At 38.6% G+C, this 13,262-nt stretch overlaps 1 protein-coding gene across 1 annotated transcript in view; it reads right to left on the bottom strand.

Annotated features, from left to right (window-relative positions):
- Positions 1 to 13,262, bottom strand: part of LOC126176358 (cytochrome P450 4g15-like) — a 224,741-nt gene that overhangs the window by 78,499 nt on the left and 132,980 nt on the right. The window contains exon 3 of the mRNA XM_049923512.1: positions 5,562 to 5,789. Within this exon, the coding sequence (XP_049779469.1) occupies positions 5,562 to 5,789 (228 nt within the window). The remainder of the gene's footprint in view (positions 1 to 5,561; positions 5,790 to 13,262) is intronic.

Raw genomic sequence — 13,262 nt, 5'->3', positions numbered from 1 at the left:
GTTGTGCAGGTGTGTGGTATGTGTGGAACATGATCCGTGATGCATTAATTGGTATTGTCTGTGCCATGTATAGTGTTGTGTGGTTTGAGATGATGTATGGTATCATGTGTGGCGTGTTGCATAGTGTTTGTAGTGTATAGTGTGTTTGTGGTGTATAATATGTGTGTGTGTGTGTGTGTGTGTGTGTGTGTGTGTGTGTGTGTGAGAGAGAGAGAGAGAGAGAGATAGAGAGAGTGGTTTATAGATTAGTTGTATGGATTGTTGCTTATGGTGTGTGGTGTGTGTGATTATTTGTCTTTTTGTGTCGTCTTCTGTGGTGTGGTCTGTCATGTATAGTCTATCGTGGCCCCCTGGTGTTTCGATAGTGGTGTGTTGCATGTGTATTCTTTGTTGTATGGTGAGGTAATGTGAGTAGTTTTTTGTGTAGGATGTTGAGATGTTTGTAATTAGAGTTTGTTGTGGACTGTAGTTTGTAGTGTGTGTTCTGAGGTGAGCTGCATGTGGTGTTTATTATGAGGTGTGATAAATGTGGTATTAAAGACTTTGATGCTGGTTCTGCTAAGCCTCAAACCATAGAAAAAGCAACTATGTTGCTCCATAGACCTCCATTCAATGAATTGTGGAGTATATCTAATATCACTGCTATTCATTCTCTTTACTATTATACTCACATGTGAGGCAGTGAGAGAACGATTATTCAATAGGTGTTCAATAGGTGTAACTTTCAAGCACTTGAGTGTGGTGAACCTGTATGACTTGTACTCTGTAATATGCATCTCTGTGGAGTGAGTCAACCTGTGGCGGACATATCTTAAACTACTCTTCGATTATGTTGTCAGTATGTGTCTGGTCATTGTTAAATAGTCATGCGATTGTCACTGTATGAGCATAATATGGAATAACATGTGGAATTTGTGACTGGATCCAAGAGGGCACCATTATTCGTCAAAATTGGTATGGAACACTCAGTATCGCAATCAGAAGTAGGAACACCTTAACATGACAATTCAGATGATAGTGGTACCTTATGTTATTCAACATACATTCAACGATTCTTTGAGTGAATGGCCGCTGCATCCTTTCACAAATCTTATAGTGATATATGACATCATGTGCATTATGGAGATGTAGACTGTGGAACGGTATTCTGCAGCATGTCCATTGTGTTATAAGAAGTCGGCGTTATGCACCTAGTTGCTGGGAAGCAGTTTGCTGAGTTTTCGAAGGTGTGGAATAAGTGCAGTTAACAAAAATACATTTGCTACAATGGCTCACTTACATGTTGACTACATGGAACTCGATTGCATAAACTCTAGCACTATTTACGAGTCTACAGTCAACTTATTGAATTTATAGCGTCTAGCTAAAGAAGGAGATGGTGTCAGGGTGCCATTTATAACCACAGTATTTGCCTTTACAAAGACAAACAGTAATCATATAATAAGATATGGTAAGTGACAGATACAAATCCTATGACACACTGACATGGAAAAAAAACTGAGACTTTTCAATCCATAGAGTGGCTAGGGTTGAGTCTTTATTTAGCTTTGTAAAGGACAGGAGAAGTGGATGGGAGGCTTAGACTTCTTGGAAATATTAGCAAGCTGTTATATCACTCACACAACTATTTTGCAAACGTACATGCAACCCTCAGTTTCCTGGCTGTTGTGGTTTTGGATCTGTAGCAGAGGTGGGAGCACCATAACATCATAATTCAGTGGATAGGTGCTGCCACATGTTAGTAGACTTTACACTGAACGGTTTTCTATATGCATGTCGGCTATGTCCATTTACAAATCATATGAAGATATGTGATGTAATGTGGATGCCATGGAACACATGGTGAGGTGGAAGGCCTTTCATATGAACTTCACTACACGACTGCTGTCATGTTGGCTCTGGCTGAACTGAAATACTGTGGCAGCCTCAGTACCATTTCCTTAACTTCCGCTCTAACATTTCAGAGTTATTATGCCTGAATGACAGAGAAAATCTGGGTATACTTTAACATGACAATTCAATGAATGTTCACTCTTTTCAAAGTAAAAGTCAGCGCTGCCTGTACAATTTTCGTTTTTTTTACGTATGACTAGACTTTGAAATGGCAGTCTTCTTTAGGTGAAAATTTCATAAATTTCGTTGTGATAGTCGTTGATTTCATCATAAAATGAGTATGTAAATTCAATTACATGTATGTACGTCACCTGTCGCCATTTAGAAATACTACAGATACATTTGATGTTAAGTATGCATCATAATATACAATAACACACTTGTGGACCAGGTCTGGAGAGAGGTTTGCCTCATGAGACGTCAGTGGTCAGCTGGGTTGTGCTGGAGATGATCTCTGCTGCTCTAGTGATGCATGACACAGACAAACGATTTCCCGTTACTCCTCTGCTTGCATTCTCAAGGTATAGCATTCGTAGTCTTCTCATCGGATGAATATACTGTCCTTTTTTTGGCTGGCCATGCTGCAGTCGTCTCCCGTCAATTGGCGCTGTACTCTGCTGGGGATGTCAGTTCAGTTTTTGGTTTTCAAATACACTGTACAGGTAGGGTACTGACCACCACTCTCACAGACAATATGGTACTTTTCCATTATATGTGTTTGCCACATTTTTGATGGTACGATTCGACTAGTAAGTAAGTATAAGCGTATTTTATTTGCAAATTTTCCAGTACACACCTGGTACATATCGCATAAGTTCCCATGTTAGGCGACGTTGTGATGGTCGGTTATATTACTGCTGATTAAACGGACATCATTCATTCCACACAGAAATGCTCGTGGCTGTTTTTATATGATAGTCCCCGACTCTTTCTCTCTTGTTTTCTTTTTTTTCCTTCCTTCACATTCACTGCACAAATGTGCACCACCAGGGCTACGGATGAGCATGTATTTGTTGCTTCATTCCCAATAAGAATGTGTGTGGGGGTTGCAGGTTACTTCACCATGCTATTCCGGACTTTTCAAGCAGTCTGGCCATCAAGAATTTTGCCACCGTACAAAAGAGGCTAACCCAATGTGACTATGGTGAGTGTTAGCATGGACACAGTTAGCTACTGCAGGTAATGCGGCAACAGTAGACTGTTTGGATGGTTCATTCTCTTCTCCATGTTTGTTTACAAAAAGATGCAACTGTCCCTAACACTACTTGTATGTATTTCAGACTTCAAATTATGATTTTGTATGACTTCATGTGCTGACCAAGTACATACCACTCTATAAGCATGATAAATCACCTAACTTAGGAAGGAATTATGCAATGACCTGTCTGCTAAAAATACCTCTACAGGGTTCTGCAGGCAAGTTACTTTGCTGTTTTCTGGCATTCTGACGTTATATTAGAGCTGCGCCAGTATTCTAGGTCTTTGATTATGACATTATGCTATGGCTGCACTACGATCCGATATTCTCTTTTCTGACAACATGGACCAGAGCGAGCATGCCCTGATTGCCAAGCTCGGTGACCATATTGTATGCCAGGTCTGCAGTCTTGAATTATGATACTAAGGCCATAGCAGTATCCCTGGACTTTGATTCTGACATCATAGAGCTGCGCAAGTATTTCAGGTCAGCCAGCATGACTACCGCCAATTTAATCTTAGGACAACAGCTCAACTTACACAGTATAGGAGAAAAGCTCACTAAAATTTGAATTTTCCGCAAATTTTTAATTTCCTGGCATTTTATACATAGGGAAATTGGAATGCGTCCGACTAGGGTTAAGGAGGTGGTAATCCCTATAACATCATCAATGATGACAGTGTGCCAGAAAAGTACATCATAACTCTGCTAGAATACCTACTCACGCCTATTGCGAATGTAAGGTGGTAATGATCGTGAAGGAAAGTAACTCTTTATTTAAGCATCTAAACGACTGGTATGGATCACCAGTCTAAAATGTATTCCTCTTCTTCGAGTGCACAGAGCAATCGTTTTGTTACACATGTACAACGTGCCCTCGTCATAAAATTGTTTTTGTGTTAAAATATTGTCAGGCAGGCTGATATATATAAATTTGCTGTGACGACTTACAGACCTGTTTTAAGCGCCACTTCCTAGCAGACCACAGTTCTCGAACCTTGTCTGATGAGTAACATAGTACCATCATGAGCACTTTTAGAAGTTGATAGAGAATATTAGTTTCTACTTATTAAGGTTGTGCTACATGTTTCTGTTTTAAGAATCGAATATACATCAACGTTACACGAAATTTTCCTTCCAATTACAGTGGAGATCTACCCAGCAGGTCTACTTTTTAGTACTAACATTAACGTTTTATTGATTCAGATGCTGTAGTGGGTCATAACAAATTCCTAACTTACCCATGTCAACAGAGGAAGTGGGTAAACTGATGGTAATAATCGAGAGTGCATCACTTGATCTTCCGCAGTCGAATGCTTAGCTTGTTCTGGCGAAACTTGGGAATGTTGTAGTACAATGGTACATGCGCTAAAAAAGGGAAATGAAGTAGTGTAAGAAGTAGCGAACCTAAATAAATTTAAGGAGTTCATTAGAAACATAAGCCAGGGCAGTTCACCCTTGCCATTTATTGTTGGTTTTTTGGTGAATTAACGTAGATATAAGTAATCACGGTCCTGAAAATCAAAGTATAGAACATGACATCATTTTGTTCTGAAAAGTCAGATCTGCGGTAAATACTTATATTTTTTGATCAGTGGATTGAGGTTAACTGAAGAAATTACAAGCAATTATAGAACCTGGTAGAAGAATTCATTAAAAAGAATAAATAACTTCTTCAAAATTTTAAAATATAAGGTTCACGAGCAGACTACATTATTTCCAAGAGGTGATTTATTAAGCACCCTTCCTCAGATCGCCCTCCTCCACCCACACAAATCACACACATTGGTATTGCTAGCATTAACAGCGTTTTAAGGAATGGAGAAAAATTGAAGTTCCCACCTTGAATATCTATCACGAATAATTTCAGGTATCTAGATTGGATCTTGGAGCCTGCATGGCCTGCCCCAGTGTACATATTTCCACATTCTTTGCCTTCTGTCCATAAACCCCTCTGTCTCTCTGATTTAATTTAACTGCGTAATTTATGTTCAGGTATCACCTGAGAATGTGGTTCAACGCTGGTTTCGCTGTAATAAAGTGTCATCTTATTCACGATTCTTTGTGTAAAATAATTCCTAACGAGGCTATTTCTATTGTACAACTGTTGGTTTAAAATTTCTCTTCTAATGTTAATAACGTACTCTAAAGCAGACTGCCAGTGCAGAGTTGCATCATGGATTTAAGTCTTATGGGGTGCCCTTTTCGATTCTCTTTAAAGAAAAAATTTAATCCGTTGTAGAATGACAATCTAATTTATTTTCAGTGAGATCAGAAACAAAGTTGTCATTAAGTTCTAGCTGTAGAAAATGAACATGGAAGAGTATTTTTAACTTATGTTATCTGAAGCACATACTAGATCTTTATCAGACCAAACCGAACAATTTCATTTGAAGCTAGTCCATATACTGATGAAAACAAGAGAGCAAGTCTTGGCATTAACATGCTTTTAGAAGTTTTATAAACTTACCGCCGCTGTTTTCAAACCTTTAAAGATGATGGCGACTAGCTCAACTTGTTTGCTTGGATCTGGTTCTAGACGATCCATCTCCAGGCCGCCAATGGTAGACAGAATAATGCGCATCGCGCTTAGGCTCATGATTGGATACACGTCCACCTCTGCACCACCCGTTGCCATCAGATTTTGGCAAAGTAAGTGTCCTTCTTCGTTGAATGTGTCCATATATTTCTCCAATGCCTGCCAATCAAAAGATACTTATTAAAGCATTTTCACTTAAGTTTGGCTGTAAATTATTAAGAGCAATTCATCTGGCGGCTCTAATTCCAAATTCTGCAAAGAGCCAAATGGCCTGTAAAATTCCATGATGCATCAGTGGCGCGCACTGTTCAGTACACAAAAGACATTACAATTACATGACTCTTTAGCACAGAATTCCCATTTCATTTTAGGTTGCGTTCTTCATCGACAACGGACACATATGTCCGCTACTTCTGCGCATGTGTTACAGGGATGGACATCTATATATTTTCTGTTTATATCTGCGGGGAGAAAGAAGATAATCTCGATGAAACATGTCCCAAGCAGAAATATTTATTTTCACAAATGAGATAAGATTCTGAGATGTAACACTGCATTTATTTCACAGACAGACGAAGCCTGAAAATGGTTTCCGATGCTAAAGAAAGAAAGTACATGAGTCTCAGAGGAAGTTAAATGACAACTCATCGTAAACTGTTCGTAGAAAAATATGTAATTTATGTACTTGTGGTCGGAGAAAGTTTTGCACTAAAAAAGTCATTGCTCTGAGAGAAACAGCGGAGACTAATTGGTATCCCTTCAATCACACCATTACCTACGATAAATGTTGATAACCTCAATGAAGCAAAGTAAAATTAAAGACAGTTTTTGAAACTGTATCATAGTCGTTCCGACTTAAAATCGCTAAATGTAATTAGACTGATGGATTAATTGAAGGGTGAAACATTTTAAAAGATATATAAAATGAGAAAGCGGGGTGTAATAAAGTCGGTTGCTGTCGTTTGGGGGAGGTGGAGAGAGAGAGAGAGAGAGAGAGAGAGAGAGAGAGAGAGAGAGAGGGGGGGGAGGGAGGGAGGGTGAGGGGAGAGAAAGAGAGACAAGTCACACACTAACTCGCAGAATCGTACAGTTGGTCAAAACCTAAAGTCGGAAACACTGATGCGTTCCTGTTCAAGAGAATGTTCTTATTCATTGCAGGACGAGCTTAAAAAGCGTAGGTATGCAATGTTTTTAGTACTGATTGGCTGAAACATTCGAAGCAAAATGTGATGCACAGGGTGCAGAAGGAAATCCTGATAATAAGCTCAAAGCAGTGTATGGGATTTCGAGTCAAGCAAATAACAGCAAGTCAGGATCGCATCGTTGTGGAGCTATTGCCAGAAAATCAAAACGCGAGACACTCTGTGGTAAGCTCGCCGAAGTCAACATTTGTGAAGAGCTTTTCGCTGTAGTTTCTGATCCCACATTGATTTTCGAAATATTCCAGGAATTTTCGAGAGCGTGGGGCAGCCTCTACTCGCACGAGCCTACGCTGTAGCGAATTTGGGGGCAGGAATTTCCTACATCCTACATAAATTGTGTTATTTGAGAAACAAAAGAATGTTCAGAATTTAAAGTCTGTTTCTTTTTTCACATTGTCTTAATCCACACTTACTGATTGACCATACGATAGTTAAGTAGGCTAATATTCATCATTGCCTGTTGCAGTGGGCTGGGCGTAGCAGCTTCGCGGGCGTACCTCAAATATTCACGTTACGCGATCTGGGAAACGTGTCAATGCGAACGCCTCCGTGTTGTCACAGGTCTGTTCACAGGTACTGTTTTCGCTTGCGGCAATTAGGGCTTTATAGCTGATAGCTATAAGGAAGTCAAGGAACTTCTAGCGCTGTCTCGACTATAGTTAGAATAAAAGTTTATTTTTGCTCTTTGTGCATTAGCTGAAATTAAAATGTGTGGCCATTATATTTCGTTATTAACAACATTGCACCAAACGTAGACTATCGTACTACATCAGAAGTTCTTCCGAACAGGCATCGGAAGGTGCAACGGCACCAACAGATCTCTGTGTCATCCTTAGTTGACAGCATTTTCGGATGAGCATATTGAGAAGCCAGCGGTGAGCCCAGACGTTGTCAGTTTTGGTCACTTTGGAGCCGCTACTCCTCGGTGAAGTAGCTCCTCAAGGGCATCACGAGGCTTAGTCCACCCCTGTGGGTCATCCAGTCCAGGCCCTATCACGACCGACAGTGCTTAACTCCGGTGATCTAACCCGAACCGGTAAGCGTCACCGTGGCAGGACCGTTGACCGACTGCCTTAGAGCATCGCTTTATCGGTAGTAGTACTGCGTATGATCATTACCACGTAATGGTATTCTAGTACTTTTTGCGCAGTTGACTGAATACTCAAACTATACCCAACAAATATCACAGAAAATACTGGTCCAACGTAACTAGCCGTGGACGGGAATATAAAGTTTCAATAGCTCTGACCGTTCAGCTGAAACAAATAATACTTTCAGATAATTAATTAGTAACTGCGTGTAATAAACGTTAGTTTGCGCAAGTTAGTTTAAATAGAAATCCACTGCGCGCGCGCGCTCGTCGTTGCATGGCTCGCGTTTTACTGGCCACATTGCCATAGTGGTGGCTTTACGACGTATAATTGCTAAATTTTCAGAATATTTCTCGTGGAAAAACAGCATTCTGGCTAAAGGTATTTAAAAATTGGGCACAAACAATGTATACTGCAAAAACATTTATTTCGATGGTAACGGGTTTCGGTCACTTTTTGACCATCCTCAGATCCTCATACCGAAATACGATCATAAAACAGATTTAGAGAAATGTATGATATTAGAAGTGATATATAAAAGACATCATACATAACAAATATTAAAAGGAGAAATTATACTCATGATGGTAAACTGTGGAAGTGAATAGAGCGGGTAACTGTGAAAAGGTTAACTGATCAGGACAGCAACGCAGTTGCTGCTTATATACGTTATGCTCCGCCCACCGTATTCCGAATTACGTCACCGGTAGCCAATTAGGTATACAGGACGTAAAACAGTTGTTACAGTCAGGTATATACAGACTTATTACGGTATATTAATAATTTTTACTTATGGACCGTTTGACAGCAACTGAATAAAACACAATTTTAGTGGCACTAAAATTGTGTTTTATTCAGTTGCTGTCAGACGGTCCATAAGTAAAAATTATTAATATACCGTAATATTGCACGCAACTGAGGAAGACAGGACTATAAAAGTTGAAGATATACAGACTTGTTGCACGAAACCAAATAACAAATGAAGAAATAGCTCCATCTTTATTACTTAAAGAAACTCCTATAAACATTATTTCGTCAATATGTGATCAAAGTTTATATAAAAGTGACGACCAATTATAATCGGTTGTGAGAAAACCGCTAGCCATTTCCGGGGATTTATAGCGTACCATTAAACTGTATGTCAGCAACAGTAGTGGTTAAGCGACGCCAATCCTGTGAGACAACGTTATGGTATCGATATGCGTCATTCAGCAGAAGACGATTTCGGAGCGGCAACAACAATATGTACAGGCATGCAGACCGTAAAACATTACTTGAGGAAAGTCATAACCCTTAAATATTAAGAAAAAGTATTTGTCAGTGATTTTCTTGCGCGAATGGGTGCTCCTTTCTTACGGAAATTTTTAATGTTGTCTACGAAAAATGTAATGAAACGTGTAAGAACTGTGAATTCAGATCAGCGATATCAGGTAAATCAGCCTGTGGCCAAAATGAATCGGAGAAATTGTGTATTTACTTCTTTTATAACAAAATGCATTTGAATAAGGGAGATTCTTTCAGAGAACTGTCTTCTGTCCATCGAACTGAGCAAGGGTATTTTATGTAAGCCTGTCTGTACTAGAAGTAGTTAGGACTTACAATTAAATGTGTCAAAAATGGTTTACATTGATGTTTCATTCAAAAAGAAAAATTCTCATTTCTTTTGAAATTCATCTTGCTATGTTCCCCGTGTTATGTTTTTGGTTACCTTGATGGGCCAATGAGATATTTTGCTACAGCTATTTTGATGTAAATTATTGTGAACTGGTTTTGGTATTGTGTACCCTACTTTACTTTATCTTGCTACTTGCTTGGTCATTGTCATCTGTGGGATCTGACTCATATTACGATAATCGTCTCATATACATGTCAGTAGTTTGTGACAGCTAGTTGCTGTCGAAACGTTGAATTCGTCTTCTGTTGAAACGTGCACGTCGACACCTCCACTCGGCTTCCATAGGAAATAGTGGCGTCACTGTAGCAATATTTTAGTTGGTACTATGTTCTACAATACCTGGCATGCTTTTCTATATCTGACCTTCATGCTAGTATCTATTTAACATGCAGTCGCTGTCGCAGCTCAGATATCGTCTACTGCTGGATATCGAATATCGATACGACAACGCCGTCTTCATGGGAACCATTGGCGTTGCTTAACCACTATCCTTGCGGGCGTACAATATTCTGGTTCACCATCGATTATGATTGGTTACCTCTTTTATTTGTGTCTTTATCAGACATCGACTAAATGCTGTTTATAGCAGTTACTTTATATGACGCAATGCAAATATTTCTTCACTTGTTACATGGTTTCGTGTGAGTATTCCGTATACAGCTTATTGTAAAAACTATTTTACCTCCTGTATACCTGACTGGTTATCACTGACGCAGTTTGATGCGCAGTGGGTGGAGCATCACGTATTTAGGGAAAAACTGCGTTGCTCTACTTCGCAGCTGACGATCGTGAAGTTACAACCACTCCGTTCACAGCCACTGCCTAACATCATAGGCATACTTTATTCTTTTAGTACTTGTCATACATGATGCATTTTATTTGTTATGAATATTATCACGCATCCTTGTAAACCAATCCTGTGTTGATATTTCAGAATGAGTGTATGAGTATGCTCAAAAACTGACCATCGAAATAAATCTTTCGCCGTCTTCACTGTTTTTGTCTATTTTTAAAGTACTTGTAGCCACACCGCTGTTCCTCCAGGATAAATGTTCTCAGCAAATACTTATTCCTTCATAATAAGCCTTGTGTTTTTAATACACCTCCCGAACCTAGGGTGGAAAGTATGCGTGGGTGACTGATAAGTAAATTTTTATTACTGTTATAATTTTTTCAATCTATATAATAGTCACCCACACTATCAGCTCATTTTTTAACATTTTATTGTTATTTTAAGTAAACAGATTATGGGGAAAATTAGATTAAAGAAAAGTAAAGTAATTTTAGACTTTTATATGTTTTTAAAATTCATCAAAGTTCAATAAAATGGATAACACATTCTAAGTCTGTCTCAAAGCTGGTGCCCTATTTACTGTTGCAAATTAATTAAGATGAGTTACTCGGAGGGGGTTCAGTTAGCGTAAAAGGTGTTTTTCAAAGAATAGGAAAAAGAAAGAATAGGAAACAAGATGGGATACCGCATCCAAACAAGCACATAAATATAGTTCAAGGGTACACAGAAAAGGAACTGCATCACAACCAGTCCATTCTGTTTAGGAAAGAAATTCCTCTCCTAGCGTAGCCGTGTTCCCAATGGATAACAATACATTATTATTGGAAGTTTAAACAAAGATCACGTGGTTCGATATAACCACAATCTTACCAAAATGCTCTACAAAATCTTTCCTGAAATTGTGAAATAGGAAAATTGCTGGCGATAGCGATTAATTAACTTTAATACGCGAAATATTATGCAAAAGAGTAGCTAAGGGCTAGTTTTGTTACTACAGCACATGTGCCACGTGCACAAGTACATTTACAGAAAATATGTTATTCCACAATGATTTTAATGAAGAAATCAAATCGAAAAACTATACATACGAAACAAAAAAAAAGACTTCCGAACTGAGTTAATGACGCTATAGTATTGACCTGATGGCTCGTTAAACAATTTGACGAGAACGTGGTACAGTTATTACAAAGCACCCACCACGGGTGTTGAACGAAAAGTTATAAAGTTGAAGAACTTCGACGAGAAAAAACCTTACAATCATACTAAGACACACTTATACGCACATTCACACAAAATGCGATGATTTTAATCCGAATTACGCCTCATGACTTAACGTGCTTCCAGTTTCATTTATTGGATTGGAAACAAAGCAACCCGCAATAAACTCTGAAATAGAGCACTGAAATAGCACTGCATCGCGATTTAAAATAATGTAAAAACATTTTCGATATTAATCTGTAAGAAAAGTAATTAATATTTCAGTTAGGCTGAGAACTTAAGAATTTCATTGTGCTTCGGACACACGAAACACGCACTTACCCGACGATGTTATCACATGAGAAACTGCCCGCAGACTAATTAGCGTGGGCCCCATCCGAGGGTATCTCACTTACACAATATGAAGTGACCAGAGAGGTAACTTCCTTTACCAACTTCATAAGGGACGGACAGAACCACACGACGGAGACAAACTTCTTTGTCTTAGGAATCATATCTACCTACTCAGACGTTGATACTGCTGTTCTCTAGCAGACAGAACTTCCCTGCAACCACCGAGCATGCAACTACAAATACCCACACCCATTCCCCCTTTCACACCGAAAGGGAAGGAGATGACAATCTCTTAACAACATCACAAACACTACGTAAAGGAGGCCTACGTGGGTTTCATAGGAAACTCTGTATGATAAGAATTACATACAGAATGTGTTTAAGGGTGTTGTATGACAAGTTGTTCGTGTTTACATGTCAGTATAACATATTTAACTGCTCAGCCTCCTCCCAGATAAATTTAGAAATACCACAATAAATTCGGAGGTGAAAATGTATGATGTAAACAAAATAAATCGAGCAAAATAGCGTGAGAGGAGTCTAACTGAGACCAGTGACCCTTCCTAGCCAAGTATTTCGAGACTTCAAGATATTTAGAGGGATTAGGTTTAAAATAATGAGACTCAATAGAAAAACGCATTTTAACAAACAGTGCTTAGCTAACCATATTATTCCAAAATATGCTAGAATTTGCATAAACCCACATTTTCGTGTTATTTTAATTGTTCAACGGAAGAACAGCGTTCTATGAATGAAGTCAGAAATTAGGAATTCTTTTAAGTCAAAAGATGAACTAAATTATAAAATGTATAAGTTACATTTACTTTTAAGTGAACTGGTGTCTCCTTTGATCTCCTCTACACTGCTCAATGCTACTGATGAGAAAATAGTTAAAATTATTAATGAAAATTTTACAATTAATGAAGGAATTTTAAAAAAGGCAGATAAAGGTAATACATTACTCCTTGTTAATGAAAGCTACTATATCTCAAGGACTTTAACGTTTTTCAGTGAAAATGACGTTATAGACATCAACAAAGATCGAACTCCGAAGTTTCAGAATACAACATAAAAAAGTCCTTTCATTTACTGAAAGTTGAAGGTAATGGATCCTTAGTTGCCAGTGCAGGCTACATAAACCTAATATTCCGATTCGTCCAACTGCTAATGATCTGAACAGTCCACCATACAACATGAACAATGAACTGAAGGATATTTAGAAACCTTTATATGTTTTTGAAGAGAACTTTAGCATAAAGAACAGATATGAACTAAAACTGGTAATCTACAACACTGAAATTTCCGACAGTGCAATATTTG

Source organism: Schistocerca cancellata, chromosome 3 (genome assembly GCF_023864275.1).
Source record: "Schistocerca cancellata isolate TAMUIC-IGC-003103 chromosome 3, iqSchCanc2.1, whole genome shotgun sequence".
Lineage (NCBI taxonomy): Eukaryota > Metazoa > Arthropoda > Insecta > Orthoptera > Acrididae > Schistocerca > Schistocerca cancellata.
This window is presented reverse-complemented; position numbering and strand designations above follow the sequence as displayed.